The following is a 27,375-nucleotide window of genomic DNA, read 5'->3' as shown; positions in this document are numbered from 1 at the left end:
AAATAAGAGTGTAGACGCTAAAATAGTCAAAACTAAATAAAAATAGCACAAGGTCCTAAACTTATAATAAGGAAAGGAATTTGAGATTTGCAGATAGAAGAGACTCCAACGCTGTCAAGCTGGTCAATAGAGTACATACAATCAAGGTATCACGATTAAAGGCAAGTAGATCCAATAAAGCAGCATTACGAATTATAAAATATGTAATCCTACTTAAATGCCAAATACTAAAATGCGAATAAAAATACAGAAAAAGGATTAAATACCAAATGCCAACAAGAACCACCACAAAGTAAAATTCCTCGAATATACATCTCAAAATACTTAAATTAAACTACTAGTGTTCTCTCCACCGAATATTTCTTCAAAATTATTTATTAACACAAAGATTTTGTTAATTGGAGTTGGGGCTACCTTTTACTTCTCCAAGGCTTCCCGAAGTAATTGTAATAATGTCAATGATGTAATATTCTTTAAATGATATATTAATTTCAGCAAACACCTTAAATATATCACCAATGGTAGCAGCAAACACCTTAAATATATTTCAGCAAACACCTTAAATTATCAGCAAGGGTAGCAGCAAACTCCTTAAATATATTTCAGCAAACAATCTTAAATATATCAGCAAGGGTATCAGCAAACACCTTAAATATATCGCCTTAAATATATTTCAGCAAACACCTTAAATATATCAGCAAGGGTAGCAGCAAACACCTTAAATATATCACCTTAAATATATTTCAACAAACACCTTAAATATGCAAGGGTAGCAGCAATGCTCTCCGAGCTGTTTTCATTTTTCTTCATCCAGACTATCTCTTTCTACCTCATTTGAATACTCGCGAACTAAAAATTAGCATTCTGGTTGGAAAACGGAAAGGGAGAATGACAGTTAAGATATTTAAGATAAAATAACAGTTTAGATAAAATAAATAAATTCTTGCTTGATTTACATTGACAAATTTAACTGGTTGAAGAATGTTAAGTTCTACATTAAATTGGACAGGGTTTACAATATGCAAACACGGTATTAAGCATTATAAATACGTATAAAATGCAGTTAATGATAATATTGAATTTTGCATTGAGGTTAACATAAAAACAATTATAATATGCATATTTCTAATACATTACTCACTAAACCGATTTACTGATTTACCGACTTAACTTCTGCGACTCGCTTGATTTGTCCTAACGCCATTTATAAGCGCTAGAAGAATTTGCTTACTCCGTTACAGACGTTCCCGCATTCATGTTCTTAAATTCTACACAGTTCCAATCTGTGAACAATACTGGAGTAAAATACAGTCCATATCAGCTCTATTTTCGTCCATCTATCACACCTTGCTTTATATTATATCTATAAAAATAGACTTCTAATAAGCGAGAAAATGCTTGTAAATTCAAAATTTCGAATAAATGTTTTTACTAAAGTTATTTTTGGAAATACTATGGTTTTTATTCTCATATATATGTGTGTGTGTGCGAGAGAGTGTGTTTAGCACCTGTCTATGAATAAAATATTAACTTTCAGTGGTACAAGTTTTCAGAAGTCTTCCTATACAAATTGCTGTAAATGTTTAACTTCTGTAGTTAAGAACATTTATATTGAAGCTAAGACCTTTTAAAGCTAAACTGCTTATGAAATCCTAATAAAAAATTACCTTTTTCTGCTCATCTGATTAAAAATACAGTTAAATGGTTAAAGTATAATAACATAAGGCTTTATAAATTTTCATTTCGTGAATATCAGTTTTATTTATTCAGTTTCCATTGCTAATCCAAATTTTATTTTAATAAGGTAAGCTTAACTTATTGCAATATTATTTTAAGGCGTTAGCGAAAGGGCATCTTATCTAAGAAACTGACATAAGAAAGATAAAGAAATTTCGCTAATGTAGTGGGGCAGCTTTGTTCGCAGAGCTGCAGAATATAAACTTAATAAACGGTAGAAACAAATCTTTCCATTTTTAAACATATAAAACATTTAGAAGGGTAAACTTGTCCTTCAACATTCCGCGTCGTCCAGGACGAAACCAACCATAGACTCGAAAGATGAGCTGTGAAATCTCATCTATGGCTATCTCTCATCCTAAGACGATAACTCTACCCCATGGAGTTATGAACAAGCTATCCCTGGAGCTATTAGCCAACTTCTCATAATTTCTTATTGAAGATTAAATATAGGATGTCACTCACTTGAATTGAAAAGTGATCCACCTATTTAGGGTTACGCATATCCCATCTTAAATTTCTGTTCTCCGGCTAAGCGAACGGTCATTGTATTACAGAGACTAGTAGCCATCTTCTCGTACTGCGTACATATCCTTATTAATGTACTTATATTTCACTATTATTTCACTATGTCCTGACTGAACTTGCTTTGCACAGAGCGTAAAAACATCTAGCATATTGAGCTGAAGTGAGTTAGTGTTGACTGATTGGAATAACACAGCAGAATATCATTTATCTTCAGGTAGAGGTTTTGATTTTGATTTCGCTTTAGAGGTTTGAAGCAAGGCTTTCGAAATTTTCATCAAGTAATAATTTAAAATTTCATAACCCAACGCTAACTTTGCTTTTATGTTTACAGTATTGATTAATAATAATTAAAGTGACCGTATTCAAACCCATCTAAAACCTGTTCTACTTATTGAATTTTGAGGAAATTTGGTATATATGTTATATGGACTAAGGGGAAACGATTTCTGCAATAAAAAATACTTCAAATTTCATAAAAATCTTCTTCAAACCATTCTTCGGCATGAGCTGTTTTCGCAATCCCTTTAAACGACGATATTCACGCAATGCAGCTAAGCTTTTGCTGCCATTTTGATAAAATCGTTTTAACAGTAAAGCTCGATCTTTCTTCTCTAAGGGCATGATTAACGATGGGAAATGCACGCAGAATGATTTTGTGGCTCTGGCTGCAAGTTGGTTAATTTGGTTGGACTAATTTGCTTAAGGAAGGTTTTAAAATTGTCATCTGTCTGTCAAAATTTGAACTACTATTTTTTATTGCAGAATCTTTCCCCCGTAGTCTATATGTAACGTACATACCAAGTTTCATCAAAATCCGATAGGCAGAACGGGTTCTGCAGAGGTCTGAATAGGGTCATTTTAATTATAACCACCCTGTACATGCATTTTGAAAACTTAAACAAAAATTTTAAAAAAAAACCTGCGTTATATTACTTCCTGTCGCCTTATGCAGAATATATTGCTCACATCCTTCATTGATTTTATCACTTTTAATTTTACACGCAATAAAGTGAAAAATAGTTGCATTCATTTGATGATTGTGTTTACTTAAAGCACATTGCTGTTAAACCCATGCATAGGCAAAGTTGATGTTAACTATTGCAAGAATAGTTTAATTTTCTGAAAGACCTACTCTGCATACTTTAAAATTTTAAAAACACCGTTGACAAAATATCTTTTCTTTTACTGGACTTCTTAATGCATATGTTTAAACCTAGACGTGACGGATTTTCATTAAATTCTTCAAATTATTTTCTTTTTTCTAGTTGCAAAGTCAAGGAGTACTTATCAACATTGCCAAAAGTAAGCTTAGTGATTCCTTTCCATAATGAACACTGGACCACTCTGCTGAGAACAGTGACGAGCGTAATCAGGAGATCACCTCCGGAGCTCATCCAAGAAATTATTCTGGTTGATGATTATAGTTCAAAAGGTAGGTTTCAGGATTTACCCAGTCTTTACAATCGAAGCATAATAAACACCACAGTAATTATTGAGCACCGTTCAAAAGTAAATTGATATTTTTGTAGAGCCAGATGATACTGCTTGAAGGGGGAGGAGAATTTTGGACGTTCTGCTGCAACAAAAATTGATTTCAGATTTTGAAGCATCTGGGGAACAGAAAAAAAAATCATTGAGCTCTTTAGAACACAGTGTAAAGCTTAAAAAGCTGATATCGGTTCACTTTTTATTAAGAAAATGTTTCAAATTTATTTATTGATTTGCATTCAATGTCTGACATAAATAGCTGTCGGCCCGAATGGGCAGGTCGAAGTGCAATTTGATTTTTATCATGTTTATAGCATAGAGTGATGCCAGATCAATGGGCAGAAATTGAAATATTTTTTACTTACTTCGTGCAATGCTATTTTCTTAGGAGGGGATTTTCCCTAATTTCGTTAAGGCTGACGCGAAGAGCTTTCAAACTCCAGAATTTTTACATATATAATTATATGAAACTTATGCCTTATCAGTTTTAATAAACTGCTATAAAAACTATGATTTTTAAGGATAATATTAATAAAGTAGTGATAAAAATTTCACAACTGCTCCTATTAAATCAACCAAAACTCTTCTAATTTTAAAACTAAGTTGATGAAACTAAAGTTAAATAGTCTATTTACTTACCTTTAAAATGCTGATTTTATCAAGTCCCCCCCCCCCAGCGGGTGAAGGAGTCACCCACTGATCTGCTAATGGGCTCAACTCCCGGCGAAAGTGTTCGCTGCATATGTATTTTCGAGTTTTTCCTCGCGTGCAATGTCAATACGGCTTTAAAATTTTCGAAGCAAAGAAATGGAAGAAATTCGCAATGCTCTCGCCGGGATTTGAGCTCTAGACCTCACCATTTTGTGTCGGGAGTGCTTCCAGTTATACCATGAACGCACGCGGGAAGGAGTGAGAAAATATCTTATATACTTACTTAAATTTTCAAATACCATAAATTTAAGTCTTCATTGGTATCAAAGTAAGGAACTAACTTATGTTAAACAGGAAAACAATTTCGTCAAAAATATATTGGCTTTTATGCAAATGAGAATTATAGTAGTAAATGCAATTATTAATAAGTAATTCCAAACATCTGATGCATAAAATAGTTACAAAAGTATCATTGCATAGTAGGTACTTAATGCAGCTTCGCTTTTCATACAAACTATCGAAACTTTCCTAACTTCGTTAAGGCTGATGCTTTTCTTTAAGAAGACAGGCTCATGATTTAATGCTGATTTTTTTTTTCTTTAAGGGACATACTTTTCTGTATGACTCTAAAAACAAATTTAATTTGCAAAGCTCTAGTAAATTAATATTTAACTTTTCTATCATATTCTTCAGCTAGAACGCAATAATCATGTTTTATTTACAAGTCTGAATGTGCATATTTACTTCTCATGTAGTACGAGTATATTGCTAAATACACAAATTCTCACTAATACTTGTGTTCAAATTCTCCTCATCATTATTCAGGATATAATTTCATTTATGGAAGACAGTTCAAACCCATACAATATTTAAACAGTAAAACTTATTAGATAATTTATTTCAAAATTTATTAAGGTCTGAATTTAACTTCCAAACCAGAAACTCAGTACTTAAAACTGAGTTCCCTACCACTAGGCAGATAACCTCATACACGTGTTTCAGGAAAGAAAACCTATTTAAATATTAACCAACTAGATACGTGCTTTCGTTCCTCACTTTCATTTCCTATACAGCCCAGCAGCGGCCGAGCGATAAAAGTTGCTTAATACTACTAGTGCTTTCCGGGGCTCGAATTCTGGAGAATGGGCTGTTTGCATGGGCGTTTTCGCAATTTTTTCCATGTGTAATGTGTATATGTTACGGTGAAACACCGAAATCTGGAGAATGCCGGCTTTCACAGGTGAATGTCAACATTCACATAGTCTCTTGATGTATGTCCGAAATATTTTCCAAATACTCTTATTTCTGACTTAAACCGGTCAATGTCGACATTCACCATGTACTAATGGTGAATGTTGAACATATAATAATATTATATTTTCTTCTCCGTAATTCAGTCGCGAATAAACGGACTTGAAACTTGAAATAAGAACTTAAGAATATGAGAACCTAAAACACACAATACATTCAAAATGAGAAAGGAAAATAATAGAAGTTAAAAACTTACTTAATTATACAGTACGTTCTAAATGAGAAACTAAAATAACAGTAATAAAAAACTTACTAAATTATGTGATTCAAATCTTATTTATTGCAACAACTTAAACTATTATGGCACTTTATGACCTCTCTTTTCGACTTTCACCAGAGCATATCTGTGATTGTCGACATACACCGGTGAGGCTCCGAATATACAAGAATGTAGAGAAATATTCGGTCTTTCACCGACGTATTTGGCGAATGTTCATATTCTCCGGTGAAAGTCGACATTCTCCAATTTCGGTCTTTCATGGTAACATATATATTATATCCAGTTTCCCTTAGAAAGTCATCAACGAAAGCCCCCTTTCTTTAGACGAATGGCTCTCGAGCCCTTTGCAGTTATCAATTAAACCAAATCAAACTTCATTTCGGGTAACCACTTTTAAGCAGACCTGTTTTGCTTTACAAAAGCCCTATAGAGCATCTTTGTAAAAAACGCGTTTCTAGCGAAAGGTCGCGTTTGCGCAAAATAAATTGCTTTTTTTCCAAGGTAAAATAATTGAATTTTGTGAAAATCGAAAGATAGATGTATAATAATAAAGCATTTTTTTCTTGTAATCACACTAAAGTATAACCTGAAATTTAAATCAGATAAGAATCATAAGTAATACTGAATCTATGGGAACTCATAAAATTTAACTCAAGAAAAACATTCCTAAACTAGAAGGATACAAGGGAAATATCTCAAAACATTTCATTAGTTGTAAAAAAGATAAATCTCCAGATTTATAATACTGAATGCAAAACAAGTAAACCGCAATTATTGTTCATGCTGTAAGGATCTTAAGTTTTACTAACGTTTATTTTATTTTAAATCTTTACTATCACTTCTTATTTTCTACTTCCGGCCAGAATTATAAGCGTTAACGTATTTATGCAAAGTTTGTCTGGCGAACGCCAAGTATTTAAGTTGTGGCTTTTTGCCAAGCGAGAGAGAGGAAGCAGTTAGTCGAAGCAGGCCGCTTACCTTAGAAGTTTTACCCAGTTGCTGGTTGCCTTCCAGGCCAGAGGTTTAATCCTCTTGATAACTTTAAACGTATTGTAGTGTTCACAGTTCTCTGTACTACATACGACTTCCTGTTAATATAAGGCCAATCTTCCACGTTTATTTTTTTAAAGTTAAATTAGAGTTTAGTTTTATTTTTATATTTTTACGTTTAGACCACAAGACCCTGGAAGGATTTGGTTACATCGTCCAGAACATGCGCGCTTCGATGAAACCAGAAGCAACATTTAATGGAAACTCACCGGTAACCAGTTTTTTGGAAAAATTGGATGACCCCTTCATGCTGTACCCCGTGCACGAGTTTCAAAAAGTTACCTTAGCTACCAGCGCTTTGAGGGGCCAAGCGCTTAACTGCTTCAAATGTATAGGCAGAAGTCTCTTGGGTCAAGCAGGAAGTCCCACCTATACTTACGAGAATTTCAAGACTGCCCTAGTAAAAGCCTTCCCTGTCGTAAGGGATCGTGCGAAATTAGAAACGGAACTTTTCAGCATATATCAGCAAAGAATCGAAAATCTCTCAAGCTTCATTTTAAGAAAAATTCACGTCTTCAAACTCTTGTATGGAAACCGTCCGGATCCTGAGATAACTCAAGTGATTTTGCCGAGGTTACTTCCCCAAGTGCAAGACTTTATTGAATTAAGGAATCCGACTACACTGGAAAATTTATTTGAGCTAGCAATCCAGTTTGAAAGTAGACGAACGGCGGACATTGAAAGAAGACGCCAATATCAACAGCGAAACCAATTTGGTGCGCCAAGACTACAGCAAACTCAAGCACACGGCTACGGAAGCAAAGCGAATCAGTGGGCAAGGAAACCCGAGCATTCAAAAAAGGCTGAACCGCCGATGTTAAATCTTGACCACCTGCCTAATGACGAGCAACGAAGAATCCGACAAGTGGTAAGTGAATTTGCTTCGTTATTTAGTGATATTCCAGGATTTACTCAGGTTACTAACCATAGTATTGACACCGGAGATTCAATGCCAGTTCGCCACAAAGCATACCGGTATGATAAGAATAAGGAAAAAATTATAGAATGGCATATCACCGATATGCTACGTAAAAAGATCATAACGCCCATCTCAAGTAGTTATGCTAGCCCGATGGTTTTATGTAAGAAAAATAATGACTATCCTTTGACACATCCAGAAATGTGGAGATTCGCAATTGACTACCGTAAATTAAACTCCATAACTAAATATCCGGTATATCCGTTACCTATTATTGAAGAAATTCTAAGGAACATAACATCCACCAAATATATGACGACTTTAGACTTAACGACTGGTTATTTTCAAATAGGGGTTAGGCCTGAGGACGTGCCTAAGACTGCTTTTATAACCAAATCTGGCACTTATGCATTTTTGCGTATGCCGTTTAACCTTTCAGGGGCACCGGCAACATTTCAGCGATGTATGGACATTGTGTTAAGGCCTGTTCTTGGAAAGTTCACATTTATCTATTTAGACGATATCATTATTACTAGTGATAATCTCTACCAACATGTACAGGATTTAAGACAGGTGTTTGCTTTATTAAATGAGGCCGGTCTAAAAGTTAATGTCGAAAAGTGCAAATTTGCAGCCCCTGAATTAAAATATTTAGGTTACAAAATATCTCAGTGTGAGAACATTGTGGCTACATCGATTCTTGTATCGTTATCACGCGCGAGCACGTGCGTCGAAAGGTATAAATACTGGAAAGACTGGTTTGTCTCTCTCTTTTTTTCCTTTTTCCCCTCTTGCTGCCTGACGTCGAGCTTAGCGAGTGTGTGGGCCTTCGGGACACACACACTCAGAAGACGCCATTTGTTCCTGTCTAATTTTGCCGAGAAAGAAGCAGAATGAAGAAATCCAGTACTTAAAGTAGATGTTTGATTTGTGAATAATATAATATACGCGCAAGTGTGTGGAATTTGTGAATAAAATAAACGCGCAAGCAGAATATAAGTAACTGTTCGACTTCAAGATGTGCTTGATCAGCAATGTGTCTCCACGTGCGATGTGTGTAAAAATCATATGAATGTAAAAGGAAAAAAGAAGAGCTTATAAGTGTGTAACCAGACAGGTGACAGGTGACGGAGGACGAGGGCGCCTGATGTTTAACATAGGTAAACAGGCATATGCCCCGTGTCCTCCACTATCTAGTGGCAACAACTCCCTGGAGCCTCATCAGGCTGCCTCGGGAGTATATTTGAATCTTAATGAGAAAGTTACATGGCCATACAAGGGCGGTTGACATAGTCTACATTACAAGTGATGTGTATGACATTTGAAAGTTTTAGGATTACAGTGGTTGTTACAGGAAATCTAAAAAAAAAAAAAAAAAAAAAGGGGGTGGAGGTGGCATAAAAATGTAAGACATAATACACATAACAACACACTTAAAATACACAGAACATACTCACAGACTGCTAAGTAGAGTACTAATAATGCATTCATGTGATGCTGTTAGAACATATAATGCTGGGCAGATGTAATACTATGTGACATATAAAAACGTGTAATAAAACTGGTAAGATCACAGGATGCAGAGCAGAGATAAAGCTGCGATACTAGTGAAAACACATGGTGCATGCCAGATATAAAGCACGCGTGTAACATTGCCGGATATAAAGCACGCGCGTATACTAATTAGAACACATGATGCAGGGCAGTTTTAAGACAGATAATAACATAAGTTGCAAATAATTATTAGCAATGAACTTTTGGTTTACATATGAAACAGATGGTGGTATATGAGTAATTATACTTATGGGGAGACAATTCATAGTGCATGAACCTAGGATAACACATGATAGAAGTACATGATGCAGAGCAAATATGTTAATAGTATATACACATTATGCAGAGCAAATATAGAGCTAAATAAAAGACATGATTCAGGACAACTATAATACTGTTAAAAACACATGACTTTGGGCAGAGATGATGCTATTTAAAAGCACATGATGCAGGACAGAGATAATAGTAATGAGAAACACATGATGCAAGCATGAATATGATACACATGGTACAGGGCATATGTTATACTAATAGAAACTCATGATGCAAAGCAGATATAATACAAATAGGAGCATATGATACAAATAAATATTAGGGTACTTTATGCAGAGCAGGTATGATGCTGGTATATACACATGATGCAGAGCAAATCTAGAGCTAATTAAAAACGTGACATAGGGCAGATATGATACTAATAGAAATACATGAAAATACATTATGCAGTGCAGTTTATGTTCTAATGAACACGTATGATGCAAATCAGATATGAGAAAAAAAAAAAAGGGGGCCACATGCCGCTGAGCAGGTATAGTACGATTAAAATCATTTGATGCAGGACAGATATGATACTAATGAATATACATGATGCAGAACAGATAAATAGCTTAAAGGCTCATATGGTACAGAGCATATGTTGTACTAATAGGAACGCATGATGTAAAGTAGATGTAATACAAATGAAAATATTTAATGCAGATAAATATTTGGGGTAAACAGTTGGTGTTTCATATAATGCATATAATAGTATATGTGTAAAAAAAAAAAAAAAAAAAAAAAAAAAAAAAAAACTTATGATTAGACAACTCATAGTGCACGAACTTAGGCTGTCATACGATTGAAACACATAATGCAGTGCAAATGTGATATTAATGTATATACATGATGCAGAACAAATATAGAGCTAATTAAATGACATGGTGCTGAGTAGATGCAGTACAGGTGAAGAACGAGTAAATACACTTGGTACAAAGTAAATATGATGCCAATAAATATACATGGTGCAGAGCTGATATGATACTAATAGCAAAGCAGATATAATACGAATAAAACACATTGTGCAAGTAAATATTAAGGTAGACAAAGATACATATGATAGTATATGAGTGTAACCAGACAGCGCGATAATATGAAGATAGAATTGATCAAGTCTCAACCGCAAAATTATTCGATGGAACAGGATTGCGCGAATAGTCACGCGTCGGCACTCCACGGACATTCCATTTGAGTTATCGCATTGCGTGTATCTAAGTTATGATATTTGAGTATTTATATATATGTGTGATAAATGTGTCTTATTTAATCCAGAAAGTATGTGTATTGAAATAAATATGAGATTGGAAAAAGAAAATAATCGGCTCATGCATGCATCAGTGGGTAAGTCTTGTTAATCTATTTAGTAATGATTAAGCAATGTACTAAACACCAAATTTTAGTTTAAGTATTTACGCAAAATTAATTTGTACTTATTAATATTCTTAGTATCGACACTTTATACGATCACGGCCAGCAACACCACATTTATGGTGCCGTGACCAGGATTATAATAAATAAAGGCACATTTATGGTGCCGTGACAAAAAAAAAAAAAAAAAAAAAAAAAAAAAAAATGGGAAATTAAGTTTTAACTGTTTCATTTCAGGTAGAGAACCATTTTATGCTTATGCCTAAAAATATAACTACACATGTGATTCCAGTTTGATAATTGCTTAAATATTTTGAATTTTGTGATGATGTCTGATATCAAATAGGTGAATATTAGTAATGATTGGATAAAATTTTGAATTTTGTGTTTATCTGATATGAATCATTAAGAAAAAGTTGAAAATTGCATATGTAAAAAAAAATATATATATAGAATTCCATATGACTGTTTCCTGCTAATGTGAAATAATTTAATGATAAAAAATAGATATGTGAAAATGGTAATATCAATTCAAAATTGGTCAGTATTTAAGAAATTATTCCTGAATGTATATCATATTGTGTGGTAAGGAGTATGTAATAACTTGTATCCATGTGAAAAATTTTGATAAGTTACAATAGTGTATTTATGAATGTACTATACATTAGAAGTAATAATAATAGTAATTTAGAGTGGTACTATAGTAAATTGATTCAGAATGGCTAAGAAAAATAATGTAATGAATATGAGTCTGACTACTGCTCTGCCTACTTTTTCAGGGAAGCATGACGAAAATATAACGTTTTTTTTAGATCAGTTATGCCAAATGGCAAATTTAGAGAACTGGAATGAGAACAGAAAAAGTTTGGTGTTAAAAATTCAATTGAGGGGTAAAGCATTAAAATTTGTAATTGATAATGAATCGTGTAAAGATATGTCATTTGATGATTTAAAAGCATTACTAAGTAAAAAATTTGCAAAATCTCAGTCATTTGACACAATTCAAAATAACTTTAACTCAATTAGACAGACCCCAGATCAGTCAGTCGAGGACTTGGCGGAAAAAGTGAATACTTATGCCACAAAATATTTTGGGTGCTATCCTAGTTCGAGTGAAGAGGTACATAACCTCACTCAAAAAGCAATGCTTTCAAAATTCTTAGAAGCTCTCAGACCAGATTTAAGACTGGAGGTTAAAAAACTAGGACCTATTGATTTTGCTACTGCTGTTAAACAGGCAAAGAACAGAAAAAGCATTGGAGGATTCTGGTAATAGCTCACAGGCACATGATTTTTCACCTGAATTAAATACATTAATTATGCAACACATGCAAAATAATAGAGCCATTGAGGATTTGTCAAAAAAATTCAATGAAATTTTACCTAATGGTAGTGTAAACAATGTAACTAGCCTAGAAAATAATGCTACACAAAGTAGTAGTAATAGAGAGTCTTGTCATATTTGCCAACAGAATCATTGGACTACAGAGTGTCCTTATTTTCCTTCAAACAATAATTTTCAATATTATAGACAGGCTAGAAAAAACCAGAAAAGAAATTTTCATAGGGGTAACTTTATCAATAGAAGGAATAGATGTAATAGTCGGTTTGCTTTCACGCAAGGTAATAGACTACAGAACAGTAATAGAAATAGGCCACAATACAGAAGATACAATACTCGTACAAATAATTTAAACTAATGAAGGGTACTTGCAGATCTCCCAGATACACAAAGTATTACTCAAGTGCCCATAAAAAAATTTGGGGGAAACAAGACAAAATAAAAAAAATAAGGAACTCAAATAGGCCAAATACACATGAAAGATTCCGACACAAAATTAAAGAAAGTAATGAACAAAAATTGGTAGCTTCTTGCCAGACTAATAGTATCACAGAATTACCAGTAATAGAAATCAAATTTGGCGACTTTGTGGTAGAAGCATTACTTGATACAGGTGCAAATTTAAGCTTAATACAACCAGACACCTTGCAAGTAATAAAAAATTACACAAAGATTCATTACTTAAGCAGATCTGTAAGAATACATACGCTAAATAATGCTACTATCCCATATGTATCTGCTGTAAACTTAAAATTTCGTTTAGGAAATAAATGGCTTGCCAACCAATTTTTTGTTACACAACATAATTGGAACACAAATTATCAAATGATTTTAGGGTATGATTTCATTCAAAAAAATAAGATACTTATAGATGCAGATAAAAGTCAGTTAATCATTGATAACACATATTTTGATCTTTTGGACAAAAGAAAAAACTGTACTAATATTAATGCAAAAAAGGTAGACAAGAATAGTAGACCAGAGGAGTCGGGTATTGTAAGAGTAGTATTGAATACCAGAATTGCGCCAAATACAGCAGAGATAGTAAAGTTAAGCATTCCAATTAATATGCAGAAAGAAAGGCAAATAATGTTCTCACCAGACAGGCGAAAAGTGGGCAAGATAGGTGTGACTGATTCAATTCATGAGATAAGTGACAGGCAATATATATTCACCATAATTGAAAACAATTCCAATGCCGCAATTATTCTAAGAAAGGGTGAAAAGATTGGTAAGGTATATAAAGTCGAAGAAAAACAATTTGAAAAACCTAGAGAGCAACAAAATTTGCAGATTAACCATATAACTTTAAAAGAAATTAAACAATTAAGAAAGGAGGAATTAAGCCCAGATGATTTTGATTTAAGTCATTTAGAAGCAGAACAAAAAAATAAGATGATTGAAATGCTCATGAAAAATTCAGCTGTGTTTTCAAAATCTTACACCACTCTGGGTGAGACTGATGCTGTCGTGCCACAATTTAATTTATTACATAACTTTCCAATTCAAACTAGACCATACACTATTCCTCGCATTGCTAAAAAAATATGCCCAAGAGGAGATAGCCAAATTGTTAGAAGCAGGTATTATAGAGCCATCGACATCGAGTTACAGTTTTCCAGTAATTTTTGTCAAAAAGAAAGCACCACCTAATACTGATCCTAGCAAATTAAAATTTAGAATGGCAGTAGATTATAGATTGTTAAATTGCATAACTGAATCATATCAAATATGTCTACCTAAGATTTCAGATATTTTGCATAATATAGCAGGTAAAAGTTATTATTGTGTGCTAGATCTTAAGTCAGCATTTTTTCAAATAAAGTTAGATCAGAAAGATAAAGAAAAATTAGCCTTTTGCACGGAACTTGGCAATTTTCAACCAACTCGGTTACCTTTTGGTGCAAAAAATTCATCTGCTTATTTCCATACTCTAATATCAAAATGTTTAGGTGAATTGCAGGGTCCAAATTTACAATATTTTCTAGATGACATAATTGTTGCAGCTAACAGTATAAATGAACTAGTAATTATTTTACAAAAGGTGTTTGACAGGTTAAAAAAATTTAATTTAACATTAGACCCAGCCAAATTGCAGTTATGTAAACAAGAGATTACGTATTTAGGTTTTTCGGTTAATAAGAATGGTTTTGCTCCTTCAGAGGAGAATATTCAGAAAGTAGCCAAATTTCCTAGGCCAAGAAATGTGAAAGAGGTTCAAACATTCATAGGCATGGTAAATTATTTTCGACACTTAATTTTTAATTATGCAGAATTTGTCAAGCCAATAGTAAATTTAACAAGAAAGAATATACCATTCGTGTGGAACGAGAGATGCCAAAATGCATTAGATAAAATACAAGAATTAATTTTAGAAAAACCCACAATAAAAAACATAGAAAATGATAAACCTTTATATTTAGTAACCGATGCTTCTAGATCAGCCATTTGTGGCATATTAATGCAAAAAACTGATGAAAAGTTTTTCCCAGTACAATTTTACTCAAAAATTTTAACACCTGCTGAGGCTAGATATCCTTCAATTAGGAGAGAACTTTATGCAATCTTCAGATCAGTAAAGCAATTTCACGAACATCTGTATGGGAAAAAATTTATAATATTAACGGATGCTAAACCTCTGACTTTCCATATTAGTCTTGACAAACAGCCAGATATTGTAGCACGTTGGTTGTTATATTTACAGGAATTTCAATACACGATGGAGCATATTCCTGGTTTAAAAAACCCAGCAGACTACTTGTCAAGAGTTTCAGAGGATGTAGTGGTAAACAATGTAAATATATTTAAGACCAATGATAACTTGTCTATTCAAAACATAATTAGTAAACAGCAAAGTGATCCAGACATAAAATCAATTATAAAAAAATTACAGGATAACCACAAAGAAAGTGTAGAACAATATTTTATTGATAGTCATACAGATGTAGTAATGATAAAATTAAAACCTGTAAATATGAGAAAGAAAGACAGAAGTATCCAGAATAAAATTCTAATTCCTAAGGCATTAATTAAAGATGTATTACAGACAGTTCATGCGCCTCACTTTGGTATTCAAAAGACATATGAGTTTGTAAAGGCAAAGTATTATTGGAAAGGTATGTACAGCGATACGAAAAGTTTTGTAGAAAATTGTTTAGATTGCTTACAAAATAAGTCTAAACCTCACAACACTCTGCCACGTCTAATTCCTAAGAAAGATCTTGCTCCTGGAGAGATGATAGCTATAGACATAGTTGGTAAACTGCCAAGATCCATAGATAATAAGTTTTATGTACTCACTATCATTGATCATTATTCCAGATATTTGGAAACAGTTCCGTTAAACAACTGCACTTCTCAATCCATCATAAAATCTTTAAATGATTATTTTGCCAGATTTGGCATTCCAAAAATTTTGTTATCAGATAACGGTTCCTATTTTTGTTCCACAGAATTTACTCAATTTTTAAAATCGCTTAAAATAGAACACAGAAAAAGTTCAATTTATTATCCACAGTCCAATGGGTTGATTGAAAGAGTTCACAGGGTAATGAAAGAATCAGTTGCAGCAATATCAAACAAAATATTTGAATGGCCACAAAAAGTACTGATGTTTAAACTGTATTATAATAATGCTAAACATTCTGTAACTCAATTTTCACCAGCAGAACTATTTTTCGGTAGAACATTAAATACTCCCATAGATAGCAATGATCCTCTTAAATTAGCAGAAGAATTCCAGGAATATTCCAAAAGAATAAAGGAACAATTGAGTAGAGATAAGCAACAAGTAAAATTAAATGAGGATGAATACTTTAATTGTGCAAAAAAATATTTGAAAGGGAGAAAAATTCCAGAATTGAAATCAGGGGATAAAGTTTTTATGCAGGAATTTACTGATCGAAGGGTGCTACATCCAAAATACAAGGGGCCATATGAGATCATTAGAAAGCTACGAAATGATAATTATATAATACAATTAGAGAATAAAACCACTAAAGTTCACGTAAGTAAATTGTTTTTACAAAAGCCTTCAAGAGTAGATTCAACACAAAATGAGGATTAGGATTGTAACACAATTGTTAATTGTAGATCAGCAAATAAAAAAAAAAAAATATGTAAAGACATTGTGATTATGATTAGAATGTAGCATGTGTACAAGCTAGATAATGAATGATGATCATGTGTGGTATGGATCAATTTAGTGTAATAAAGCGCTAATTGCACGAGTTTGGTAGAGTTGGCTGGTCCATATACCAGAAGAATTGGATTATACTATGCAGGGTCTCATTGATTACTAGGTAGCAGATTCAAAAAAAAAAAAAAAAAAAAAAGAGTGTGTTTCAAATCTCCTTGTCTTACTGCTGAATCAAATTGAAGGTATGTAATTTAATAGTGGATCTAATACAAATGTAGCTTGTAACAATGTCATGACATATTGGTATATGAAATGTATATGTAAAATGAATATGATCAAATGATAAAAGTAGCTATGTAATGAAATAGTGAATGTGATTCTAAAATGTAAAGAATGAAATAAGGTAAACAATGGTTAAGAGGAGTTCCATCAAAATTGATAATGCAAATGTTCTTAGTTTAAGTGATTGATTGGATATTTAATCATATGTGAATTGTAAATTATGTGTCTTAAGTGCCAAATTTTCATTGCCTGGAATCGCATCTGTGGTGATATTTTAGGTAAGAGTAGACATGCATGAGTACGTAAAAGAATAATACTAATGTAAAAATATATATATCACAGAATGTTTAAAATGCTGTGTTTTTTTTTTCAAGCAATGTGAAATATTAACGTGAAATATGTGTGATAGTGCATACGAAAGCTCAACTGTGTTAATGTAATGAGGAATGTATGGAGTGCCAACGAAATGATAAACTGCAGTGCCTTTGCAAATGATGTAAAGATTGGTGTGAAATGTGTATGTAATGCAGACGAAAGTTCAAGTGTGTCCAGCAGAGAGGGATTTCATTTGTCCAGTGATGGGACATTTTTTTTTTCTTCGGCCGGAGGGAATGTGAGAACATTGTGGCTACATCGATTCTTGTATCGTTATCACGCGCGAGCACGTGCGTCGAAAGGTATAAATACTGGAAGGACTGGTTTGTCTCTCTCTTTTTTTCCTTTTTCCCCTCTTGCTGCCTGACGTCGAGCTTAGCGAGTGTGTGGGCCTTCGGGACACACACACTCAGAAGACGCCATTTGTTCCTGTCTAATTTTGCCGAGAAAGAAGCAGAATGAAGAAATCCAGTACTTAAAGTAGATGTTTGATTTGTGAATAATATAATATACGCGCAAGTGTGTGGAATTTGTGAATAAAATAAACGCGCAAGCAGAATATAAGTAACTGTTCGACTTCAAGATGTGCTTGATCAGCAATGTGTCTCCACGTGCGATGTGTGTAAAAATCATATGAATGTAAAAGGAAAAAAGAAGAGCTTATAAGTGTGTAACCAGACAGCGCGATAATATGAAGATAGAATTGATCAAGTCTCAACCGCAAAATTATTCGATGGAACAGGATTGCGCGAATAGTCACGCGTCGGCACTCCACGGACATTCCATTTGAGTTATCGCATTGCGTGTATCTAAGTTATGATATTTGAGTATTTATATATATGTGTGATAAATGTGTCTTATTTAATCCAGAAAGTATGTGTATTGAAATAAATATGAGATTGGAAAAAGAAAATAATCGGCTCATGCATGCATCAGTGGGTAAGTCTTGTTAATCTATTTAGTAATGATTAAGCAATGTACTAAACACCAAATTTTAGTTTAAGTATTTACGCAAAATTAATTTGTACTTGATGTTCTTAGTATCGACACTTTATACGATCACGGCCAGCAACACCACACTCAGAAAGGAATCGAGACAGACGAATCAAAAATAATCGCTGTACAAAAGTATCCGACTCCGAACACGGCAAAGAAGCTCTCTTCTTTTCTAGGACTTTGTTCATATTATAGGTCCTTTATAAAAGATTTTGCAACTATTGCTGAGCCATTGTTAAAATGAAAAAGGAAAAAGGCAAGATTCTCGTGGACGGCCGAAGCCAATAGTGCTTTCGAAAAATTAAAACAAGCATTAACGCAAGCCCCTGTGTTGAAATTTCCTGAAAAGGATGAGAATTTAGAAATTTCAGCGGATGCTTCGGATTATGCGGTAGGAGCGGTACTTTCGCAAAATCAGCAGCCCGTGGCATTTTTTAGCCGAACTTTAAATCAAACACAAAGAAACTATTCCGCGACCGAGAGAGAGGCACTTGCAGTTCTGTTAGCAGTGCAAAAGTTCCGAGTCTATTTTGGAAAGGCGCCAATAACAGTGTACTCTGATCATGCGGCGGTAACTAGATTGTACTCAGGGAAAAACTTATCCCCAAGGTTAATAAGATGGGCACTCAAGCTACAAGAATATAATCTGGTAATCAAGCATACCCCCGGAAAGGAAAATATCGTAGCAGATGCCCTATCACGAATTAAATTAGACGAACAGGGTAATACCGTAAAAGTTGCAATGCTTACAGCGTGTACAATAAATTCCTGAGAAACTGTAATAACAGAACTGGGTAAGGATCCTGAGTTTGGAAGCATTTATGAGTATTTAAAGGATCCTGAAAATTTTAGCCACCAAGATATTGTGGCGATAAGAAATAGGGCGACCCATTACGAACTAATAGATGGTCTATTATTTTATACAAAAACTACGAATTCCAACAACGAATTTCGACCTGTTATCCCAGCTAGTCTTAGATTAAATATCCTGCAGGAGCTCCATGACAGCCCTTTAGCTTCTCATGCTGGTATTCGAAAAACTATCCAACGCGTACGCGAGGCAGTCTATTTTCCTGAACTGCAAAAGTTAACAAGGGCGTATGTCCAGTCCTGCCCAACATGTCAAGCAGTTAATTATATTAATTTCCGCCCGGCCGGGTTTCTAAATAGTATTAAATCCGAATTTCCAAATGAAATAATTGGCATCGATTTATTGGGCCCTTTCCCAAAAAGTCAGTTAAATAAAAGTCGCTATCTCCTTGTTATGGTTGATCATTTTAGTAAGTGGACCGAAATTGTTCCCTTAAAACGAGCCTCCGCGAAATTAGTTACTGATTCTATTTTAAATAAATATATTTTAAAATACGGGGCGCCCCAAAAGTTATATCGGATAATGGTTCTCAATTTGTAAGTAATGTATTTGAAGACATGTGCCAAAAACTGGGCATACGTCATTTAAAAATGGTCCCGTATCGGCCGCAATCAAATATAGCGGAACGGGTCAATAGAGATATAGTGAAAATTATCCGTAGTTATGTTAAAAATTTTCATAAAAGCTGGGATAACTATGTCAATGAATTTGCTTTCGCCCTTAGGACCGCAAAACATGATACAACGGGCAAAACTCCTCCTGAGTTATTTTTGGGCAGAAAGATTATAACGCCGTTAGATAAATTATTTTATGTGCAACAAAGAGCCCCAGAATTTAAAATGGGTGATGTAGAAAAACTAATTAAAGAAGCAAAAAGAATATGGAAGTAGCACAGAGAAAACAAAAGCTGTATTACGACTTGAAACGACGGGGAGTAACTTATAAAGTAGGGGATGAAGTATTAAAAATTAAGCATTCACTTTCTTCAGCACCAGAAGATAAAACTGCCAAATTTTTTCCACGATTTGAAGGACCATATGTCATAGAAAAAATAACTCACGCTGTAGTAGTGTTAAAAGCCAGAAATGGTGAAACCTGCTCCGCAAACATTGATCAAATCAAACCCTACTATGATCGTAATAAAATGCAAATTTTCAAAGATCTTTTGCAGGATCCGGCACGGCAGACACCGCAGGCACAAGCTCCAGAGGTGGAACAACGACAAGTACAAGGCCAAGCCATTACTAGACAGGAGCAAGTGAAAAGAAAGTTTCCCCGCGGGAAAATTGAAGGTAGCAAGAAAAAGAAGCCGTTCCACCGTCCAGAAAAGAGAGCTCACGAACACCCTCAGAATGAAGAAGGGAGAAGGACGACGTATGTAAAGAGAGCCAGGAGAAATGACAGCAACTATAACCTGGCTCTAAAACGGAAAATCTACTCATCCGACAGGACTCTCCGCAGCAAATGTCGCCGAACTGCGGAAGGGCCACCAGCGGCGGAGGAAAAGTTACAAGGAAAATTTGAACGGCCAGCAACGAGGTCCAAGCAGGAACGCGAAGGAAGTCTCCCGGTTCCGCCAAGACCAGCTGCCATCAAACTGCCAAGACCACAGGCAGAGGCGAAAAAGAAGGTATTCAAGGGTGACCGAACTGGAAAAAAAAGAAAGCTTCTAGAGGAAGGCACTGAAGGGCGAGCCCGCACACGAAGGAGGATAAATCAAACAAGAATCTACGCTACTTTCCAGGACTGGGCTCAGAAAAGAATGTCCGAATATCACAAAGATAAGTAAAATTTTATGTTACTTTGCAAACGTAAGTTAATCATTCATTCTTACTGCAAGTGGCAGATTTCAAGAAGTTTTACCTCATGCGAGGTCTACCATTATCGCCAAAAGGGCGAGAAATGTGTTGTTACCGATTTTGGTATTATGTTTTTCAATTACTCGCGTGTAAAACTAAAGTTGATGTATAATAGCGATGTGTAAAGACTTAAATATTGTAAAAAGTTATTGTATAAATTTTATTTAAAACTTTCTGGCAAGAAAGAAGTTTTAGTCTGAAAGACTTTTTGAAATGTAGTATTTCAATGTAGAAAGAATTGGCACTTGCTTTGAAAAGAATAGAAGTTAACAATGTACAACTAATGTATGTTGTCAAATCCGTAAAATTAACGGCATGTTAATATGTTCTTATATACAATGTGAACTGTTATTTCAAATGTTAAGAAATACCGTGATATGGTAAAAGTGAAAGTAATGTTAAAAATTTTTTATTCGTGTGACTGTAAAAAGACCAAATCATGGTGAATATGTGTTAAAGGTTGAATGAATGTAGTTAGGCTCTCTGATGCTACACTTCAAAGTTAGCCACTTTCAGAATAGTACCTCAGGGTTTAGAGTTGAAGTTAGGGTGTGTTACGAGGTCTTAGTATGTTGAATTTTTAACACGTTAGTGCTTTGATTGTAGGAGGAAGTGTTGAACACGTAGACATAAACACATTCGTGTTTGGTGTTCTTTTACAACACATGTCAGAGAGCACGGGGAGAGATAATTAAAATAGTCATGAATGAAATAAGAATGTTAAGAGAAATATAATTATACATGTTACTTGCCATTTCATAGTGTAACATTTCATTAAACTAGTTTTCCTTCCAGATCTCTGGAAGGAACCAGATTTGAATAAAAGCTCCTGTTTTGATGCAGTACAGATGAAAAAATTGCGTGTCCTGAGAGCTGCTATTGTAAAAACAAATTTCTTTCTTTTAAATTTCTAGTTTCTAGCGAAAAATATTTGTAAAAGATTGGCCTCGCGTTAGATTCTAGAGCTAAAAGTTTTCAACAAGGTCGTTTTAGACCTCAGTTTCAAACTAATTAACTCTGGCGGGAAGTATGTAAGGATCTTAAGTTTTACTAACGTTTATTTTATTTTAAATCTTTACTATCACTTCTTATTTTCTACTTCCGGCCAGAATTATAAGCGTTAACGTATTTATGCAAAGTTTGTCTGGCGAACGCCAAGTATTTAAGTTGTGGCTTTTTGCCAAGCGAGAGAGAGGAAGCAGTTAGTCGAAGCAGGCCGCTTACCTAAGAAGTTTTACCCAGTTGCTGGTTGCCTTCCAGGCCAGAGGTTTAATCCTCTTGATAACTTTAAACGTATTGTTGTGTTCACAGTTCTCTGTACTACATACGGCTTCCTGTTAATATAAGGCCAATCTTCCACGTTTATTTTTTTAAAGTTAAATTAGAGTTTAGTTTTATTTTTATATTTTTACGTTTAGACCACAAGTAGTGGGTCTTTGTATTCCGAAGAACGGAAGTTATTGTAAATAGAGAAAAATAAAGGGTTTTGTATACCCTTCTTGTGTATCCTGTCTACTTCCCACAGTTATTGAACATAGCTTTAGTAAGCTCTCTGTTCCGAGTCAGGTCCTTACATGTTCCCGAAGAAAGTAAGACGGAACATTGAACCTGATAATGCATGCGTCTCAACATCAAACATTACAAAACTAAGTTCTATATGAGATGAAAACACCAGTGACAGAGACCGATAAGACTGATGAACTTCGGTAATTCAACTTTGGTTCGATATCCGGGAAACTAGTTGGTAACATGCTATGCAGTTTTCGCCACGTGCAGCTTGAAGAAGATCTTGTTTATCCTTGAAAGTCCTGTATCTTTACAAATGTTAAAACCTTTTTGCACTTACCCCATGTAAAAGAATACTAAAATGTAGATGATACATCTATGGCACTACTTTGATTTACTAATGAGATGGTCCTAACCACATCGCAAATAATATAGATCCCTACAAATCTGCGTAAAACGAAAGTAAATGCATTTTTCTCATTACACGAAACATGTATGTAACAAGTTAATAGTTGATTATTTCTTTCTACACATTCTGAGGTCTTTCAAGTGAGAAATGCTTTAAATAGATTGGAAGATTTCTTTAGCAGACGAAACTATTTAATATTAAAAAATGAAATCTGCGGTTTTTAAGTACTCAGCGATTGTATGTACATGGATTAGCAATAAGGAAATGTTGTTATTTAAATTACCGTGTTTGCTCGTCTTTAAGACGCACTTTTTTCCTTTGAAGATAGGTCTGAAAAACGGCGTGCGTCGTATACGTCGATACTCAGTTTTTGATTGTATTCATTTCTGGAAATTTCCTCTATTCGGAGTTACGTGACTTTTTTCTTGTTTCCTTGCAGAATGTGGGAATATTACAGTTACGTAGAGTTCAGTGAATGCTCATGTGCTGTCATCGACGATCACAACTGGTTCGTTTAAGCTTTCCCATTTTTGTGAACGACTTTTAAGTGTGTGAAATTTTTACTGTTCAATTTTCTTAAACTTGTTGGCAAGTTATGGCTCAAACGCAGCGTCGGCAATGCTATAACATAGCATACAAGCTGGATGCATTATTTAAATTTTGAGGTTACACCATTAGGAAGAAGAAATAGGCCTAGCATTTCACAAGTTTGTGAATGGGTCAAAGGATGGTTCATGGGATGCTGTGAGGAGACAGTGGTAAAGACAGCAGACAAACAGAGACAGTGGTAAAGAACTGGATGGTACAAAGGGCAATTTGTTGTATGAGGACTCAGATACTGATTTAGAATAGATTTTAAGTAAACCGCAAGCTCTTTAGCTCTGGAGATGAGTGCCTGGGGTTTGACAAAGAAGATTAAAAGGTGTTCTTTCCCAGATAGACTTAGTATTTACAGAAAGTATTACTTTGTATTTAAAATATTGCAAATTCATTATAATGATCAGTAATAAAGTTTTATCCTTCAAAAATGTGTATAAAAAAGGGGTGCGTTTTATACGCCGGCAAATACGATAATTGTTGTTAGGGACCTCAGTATTGGTAATAGTGTGGACATTATCTAAACGGAGATTATGCACATAATTTTGATTGCCCACCAGTGCAATTGCAAATTCCCAAGGATTAGTTTCTAACTTTTTATGTCAGTGTCTGTTTCATTGATATGTTATAAAAATAAGCAACAAAATAACAAATAAAACTGTATTATCACATTTTGCATTAAACTTTATGCAAATTCAAGGCAGATACACCAGAAAGGAATAAATGTATGAGACAGAATACGTCTGATAGAGATTACACGGCACATGTTTTCAAACGGCGCAGAATGTTTCAGATACCTTCGAATGGGTGAAAGAAGAAACCCTGCACAGTTAAAGAAAATATCGTAAAGAGTCTTGATATGGCTGAAATTTTCCGGACAAATGTTCATTGTGGCTGGTCAAGCACTGATGACAGTTAGAGGCTCCATCCTACAAAATTTTTTATTACCGAATTTTGATGACCGAATTATGAAACAGGATGGGGGATTTAGAAGTTCCATAGACGGCAACTCATTGGATTTCTTTATTTCTTCAAAATAAAAATCTCATTTAAATACTAACTTTAGGGTAATTTTCATGATGCAGCATTTCCATTAATTGGTGGACTAGTTGAAGGCGGTGACTCTGGATACTTTCAGATTTGCTACAAAGACTGATAAGTGCATCTTCGATAATATATTATTACGAAATCCTCAGCCGCGGTAAGATAGCTTCTCCGCAAAGCGAGTTTAGGGTTGACAGATTTGGCGCGAAATTGCCCATTTGGCAACAAAATCAGCGATATGCCATAGGCGGTGCGAGATCATTCTAGAACGAATTCTTACCGGTTTACCCCAGAATGTACTTGAAGGCAGGTCAAAGCTATCTAAACCCTGCGTGTACGCGGAGTAGCAGTGTATCTTGAGTACGTCGTGAGTTTTATCGTGAAGAGTATCTTGAGCGCTTTCAGTTCAGAGATTAGCTTGAGACCGTTCGACCGAGTCGGAAGCTGTACTTTAGTATTTTTCCGTGAAACTGTCTTCACCGTTATAGCCTGATAGCCTGAAGGCTGTGTTGCTGATTGTTTTCGCGTGTTTATCGTAGTTTCTCGACGACTGCGGCTTTGGGAACTGTCCTGTGTAATACTGACAAATAAATTGTGTTTTGATTCTTCACCAAGTGTTGTCGTCAGTCACTCCAAATCCACGAACTCGTAGAATGTAACAATGTAATCTCGGAAGAGAACTGCTTTTATAATGTGGATTTATTTGCTATTTTACATGCAAAGCTGTCTAGTAAGAATCTTTTGTAATTTATGTTAGTCCTTGAAAAATGCCGCACTCTTTGGAGAATCCGGCATCTAGTCTGTCGAAAATTCACATAATACTTTTAGCGCTATAACCACTTAACTACTAATAATGTACTACTGACTGAAAGCCTCTATCAAGACTCGCATCAGGCTGTTATATGTAATGCAAAACACAGCAGGTATTGCGCATAGTTCTTACATTAGGCATTTAAAATTAACTGATCTATGTACATTTATAGCTTTGATAGCAAAACACATGCATAAGTATTTTCATTTATATTTTATGCATTAATCACATACCTAATTATTTTTGGAAATTTTAATTTTGGTCTTTCAAATAAAGCACATCCACATATTATTTTCCAGTGTATTTATTGAAACCAAATCCGAAAGCATATATCAATAATTCATGACGTCGTTGTTCAAGAGTCAACTGCCTACCAGCGACCGAGCGGTAAAGTCGCTGAACACTGGTAGTTCGGTCCGAAGTTCGAATCCTGTGAGCGGGCTGGCTGCATGGGCGTTTTCGTGGTTTTTCCCCATGTATAATGTGTATACGAACCAGTTTTCCTTAGAAAGTCCTCCACGAAGGCATCCCTCCCCTTAGGTAGATAGCCCTCGAGGCTTTATAATAATCACACACACACTCAAGAGTCAACTATTAAAAATACTAATTTCATTAAGGATGATATCTTCATCAATTCAGAGCGTTTAGAAAGATCATAAAAATTACAGATGAAATAAAGATAGAAAAACCTGCTCTGATACAAAAGTATGACTTTCGCTGTGGCATAGAATACATTTATTATCGCAATCTGCTTCGAATAATGGGCTCTTGTGATATCAGTTTGTGTTCACAATAGTTGCAACTACTTAGATATTGGATTACTCAGGTTTTCTTCATCAGAAGGAGTCTGCGTTTCCTTCCGTTGCCATAGCAACATTGATGAGCGGTCATCGGAGATTACGCTTCGCTCTGTGCCAGAGGTGTACGTTTGTGACACAACTGGAGAAATTAATTGATGAACTTTATCTACAGCTCTCTGTCTCTATTTCCATGCTGCGCACATGGTTCTGCTTCCCAGAAAATCCTATATCTCGTGACTATAGCACACAATTTATATCCATTGTTCTCTGAAATGGATTTATGAACTACTGCATGTCCCCTACGTTTTAAGGAATTCCTTCTTAGCATAATCTTAAGTTTCTGAAATATGACAAATTAACAATTATTGAGAAATTGCTTGGGCCCGATTTACATATCATCTTATTTTCTAAAAGCAGATAATTCAATTTACTCATTATGTTGTTCTTGTCCTCTGTGCAAATTAAATTAACAAAGATACTATGATATTTCAATCATATATAAATCAATATGTTCAATGTAGCAACTGATTAATGTGAAACTTAATCAGCAGTATTAAAGAAGGTTTATTGATTAAGTGTTACATTTAGGATGTTCAAAGTTACTTTTAAAGTTACTCAGCTATTTTTAAAAAGTTTTAATAGTATCATGTGCATAAATGTAAAATATCCTAAATCATAAAAAATTGAATTTCATTTGCTGACTTAAAACTGAAAGCCTTGTAATTTTAGAAATGTATAGTATATGACTGTATTTTGGTTTGTCAGTTTAAACTTTTCTAATCATCGGTTTGTACAGAAAAACTAATGCATTCCACACCACTGCACAGAAATATTATTTCTAAATATGCATGTTTCTAAAGCACGATAGCTTTTAACTTCTTCATCTACTACAATGTGCAGAGATTATTAGATTTTTCGACAAGGGAAGTGTGTAAAATCAACTGAACTCTCTACGGAAATCGAGCTACAGATATCCGAGATCCTAGTATGATATGGATAATGACTACACCGAAACAGCACGCATAGGAGGAATGCCGTAATTCCTTACAAATACATAAGGCCGATTCACATTATTGTGACCACTTTCAAAGTTTTGACATCAATGATAAGCAATCAGTGACATAAGGCATGTTTCAGCACCAGATTTGGTGGATATGTTACCGTGAAGGACCGAAATTGGAGAATGTCGACTTTCACCGGAGAATGT

At 34.6% G+C, this 27,375-nt stretch overlaps 1 protein-coding gene across 1 annotated transcript in view; it reads left to right on the top strand.

Annotated features, from left to right (window-relative positions):
- Positions 1-27,375, top strand: part of LOC118188829 (putative polypeptide N-acetylgalactosaminyltransferase 10) — a 202,697-nt gene that overhangs the window by 97,567 nt on the left and 77,755 nt on the right. Inside the window, exon 4 of the mRNA XM_085808757.1 lies at positions 3,531-3,697. Within this exon, the coding sequence (XP_085664883.1) occupies positions 3,531-3,697 (167 nt within the window). The remainder of the gene's footprint in view (positions 1-3,530; positions 3,698-27,375) is intronic.

Source organism: Stegodyphus dumicola, chromosome X2 (assembly GCF_044657685.1).
Source record: "Stegodyphus dumicola isolate Sdum_Otavi_A_Nest chromosome X2, ASM4465768v1".
Classification (NCBI taxonomy): domain Eukaryota; kingdom Metazoa; phylum Arthropoda; class Arachnida; order Araneae; family Eresidae; genus Stegodyphus; species Stegodyphus dumicola.
This window is presented reverse-complemented; position numbering and strand designations above follow the sequence as displayed.